Source organism: Echinops telfairi, unplaced genomic scaffold (assembly GCF_000313985.2).
Source record: "Echinops telfairi isolate 266 unplaced genomic scaffold, ASM31398v2 ScPeMD7_3533;HRSCAF=4204_0, whole genome shotgun sequence".
In the NCBI taxonomy this organism is placed as follows: domain Eukaryota; kingdom Metazoa; phylum Chordata; class Mammalia; order Afrosoricida; family Tenrecidae; genus Echinops; species Echinops telfairi.
In genome coordinates, this window is record NW_022107431.1 from 88,812,203 (window position 1) to 88,815,371 (window position 3,169).

At 39.0% G+C, this 3,169-nt stretch overlaps 1 protein-coding gene across 1 annotated transcript; it reads left to right on the plus strand.

Moving 5' to 3' along the window:
* Nucleotides 1–942: 942 nt before the first annotated feature.
* On the plus strand, nucleotides 943–2,718 carry CGA (glycoprotein hormones, alpha polypeptide). Its single transcript, XM_004696266.1, has 3 exons — nucleotides 943–1,042; nucleotides 2,037–2,221; nucleotides 2,641–2,718. The coding sequence occupies exons 1-3, from the start codon at nucleotides 943–945 to the stop codon at nucleotides 2,716–2,718; spliced, it is 363 nt and encodes a 120-aa protein (XP_004696323.1).
* The last annotated feature ends 451 nt before the right edge of the window (nucleotides 2,719–3,169 follow it).

Genomic DNA, 3,169 nt, shown 5'->3' on the forward strand with positions numbered 1-3,169 from the left:
TTCTACTCTGACACACATGGAGCACCTCTAAAAGAGTTAACTTTGTGTGATCAAGAGGTGTCCATGGGATCAGGTATCAGGCATCAAAGACCCAGAACAAATCATCTTATCAATGTGAATGAGGTGGAGCATTGTGTGGAGACCCAAAGCCCATCTGTAGACAATTGGACATCCTCTTACAGAAGGGTCACAAGGAAGAGATGAGCCAGTCAGTGTGCAATATAGCACCGATGAAACATACAACTTTCCTCTAGTTTTTTAATGCTCTCCCACCCTCCACTGTCATGACCCCAATCCAACCTTACAAATCCAGCTGGACCAGAGCATATACACAGGTACAGAAAAGAGCTGGAAACACAGGGAATACAGGACAGATAAACCCTTCAGGACCAATAATGAGAGTAGCTATACCAGGAGGGCAAGGGGCGGTGGGGGGGAAAGGGGGATCCAATCACAATGATCTACATATAACCCCTTCCCAGGAGGATGGACAACAGGAAAGTAGGTGAAGGGAGACTTTGGACAGTGTAAGACATGAAAAATTTTTTTATAAATTATAAAGGGTTCATGAGGGAAGGAGTGGGGGGGGGGGAATGAGGAGCTGATACCAAGGGTTCAAATAGTAATAAAATATTTTGAAAATGATGATGGCAACATATGTACAAATGTGCTTGACACAATGGTTGTATGTATGGATTGTGATAAGAGCTGTAAGAGCCCCCAACAAAATGATTAAAAAAAAGAGTTATTAAAAAAAAGAGTTATCTTGGCAGTAATGTCTAGAGTATAGGGAACTCAAAGGAGAAGAGTCAAGATAATAACCATTATTATACTAGTAATATTTAAGCAGTTGGTTGTTTTTATGAAGTATCAGCAAATTTTAGATTAATTTTTTTTGATTAATTTTATTTTTCACCCCCAGATCTTTTTGGCAGAAGGACCATGGATTGCTACAGGAAGTATGTAGCTGTCTTCCTGGCTACGTTGTCTGTGTTTCTGCATCTCCTCCATTCTTTTCCTGATGGAGAGTTTTCTATGCAGGGTGAGTGGTCAGACTCGGTTTGCAGTAATAAGAACAGTGTACATTTCTAGTTGTACATCAATAACTTCGTTAATTACAATTCCTTCTCCTTTTCAAATGTGATCATAAATATTTGCCTAGTGGATATATATTTAGGCACTTGTAAATTGTGAACATAAAATTAAATTAGGCTCAGAAAATGTACAGTGAATTAGATCTCACTTGTCCATTTAAGTAGAAGCACGTACATGTTTATCTGAAGTAGATTCCTTATTATTCTTTATTTGAGCTTTTCAATCAGGAAATGTCTTTTATTTAGTTGCCTCATTTTTTTCCTTACATTTCTCCCAAAAGATTTGAGAAAATTTAACATTTCCTTTGTAGATGAATTTTCACATCACTTAACAAATGAGGAAAACAAAAACATTTTATGCAGTAAATTTGTTTTGCTGTATTGTTTGAAAAAAACCTCATATATTAGCTGGTATAACTTCATTGACTATGAAATTGTGAGTCACTATTGGTTAGGATTTTTCTCCAGATAAATAGTAATGTTGTCATCCTAAATCCCGAGTGCAGCTGCCAGATCTAATAGCAGGCTCTCTGCACACACTGAGCATTCTTAATTCTGACATATTTTTCTCTGTCAATATTTGAAAACAATAGCCCGAACCAAGGGAGAGAATATTTTGCCTCTGGGCAAAATTCTTTCAAATGAGCATGGTGTTTTTCATCTGGCATGTTCTGTGCTCCCTGCATTGGGAGAGAATCAAGGCTTGAGGAGAGAGAAACTACCACAACTGTGATTTCCCGTGCATAGCTGTAAACACTGTTTGCCCATGTAAATCACTACATTCAGTACAAATGGATCTTATGCATGAACATGAGTTTATAGCAGAAAGATTTATTTTCAATGGAGAAAGAACATTTATCATTTTATATGTAGGGAAGTATTCACAGTTTCTTTTGAATCCTTTTTGGCTAAGTTTGATCTTCCCTTTTTTTTAAATGGAAGGTTGCCCAGAATGCAAACTGAAAGAAAACAAATACTTCTCCAAGCTGGGTGCACCAATTTATCAGTGCATGGGCTGCTGCTTCTCCAGAGCATACCCCACTCCAGCACGGTCCAAGAAAACAATGCTCGTGCCAAAGAACATCACCTCAGAGGCTACATGCTGTGTGGCTAAAGCATTTACCAAGGTGAGAACTTACGTGGTCTGGCAAGATTTCAAAGAGCCAAGTCAGAGAAAGGGCCACAGAACGCATCGTGGGTTTTAATGCCAAAGGTGCCCATCCTTTGATGGCCTCGTATACAGGAGAGGCTACATTTGGCCCTCTTAATTAATAGTCAGCAGTCCTGTGGATACAGGCTGGATTTATTCAGCATGAAGAGATGGACGTGAAGATGGGCAGGTTGGTAAAAGTATACCTTATGTACCCAATGTGAGCATACCTTCTTAAAGTGAAAACAGAAGCGTAATGGGAGAGTGTGTAAATATATCTACTTCATTTGGTGATATATAGATATTTTGCATGTATTTATGTATGCATGTGCACATATATATTTAATTTTGTGTGTATATATATATATATATTTTTTTTCCCCCCTACCTCTTTAGGCCACTGTCATGGGAAATACCAAAGTGGAGAATCACACGGAGTGCTACTGCAGTACCTGTTATTATCACAAATCTTAACTATTTTCCATGCTGTGTTGATGACTGCTGATCTCCTGGAAGGAAAGTGTTCAGTTTATGGGCTTGTGAGATAAACCTCCTTTCTCTTGCCTTCCCACTCTTGGCATGCTTCAAGGATATATTGTAGCTTCATTACCTTTCTCCTTATCCTACATTAAAATCAGCAGTCTATCTCTTTTCACTTGGAAGGAAATACAGCAGTTTGCATGACCATAATACACCTACTCTGATGGAAATAAAGTATTTCAAATCATCATTTAATCATTGAATACTAATTTCTGGTGAAAGGCTTAATTCAAGCCAGCTGCTTTTGAGCTACATTCCCTCGGTGACCTGACTCTGAAAGACCTTTGCTCACCAACCTTCATCGCAGGGAGCCAGGGCCGAATCCTGCCCGGCACAGTCCAGACTGGGATCAGTGCGACAAGATGAGGACTTCTGTTTCTGTCGT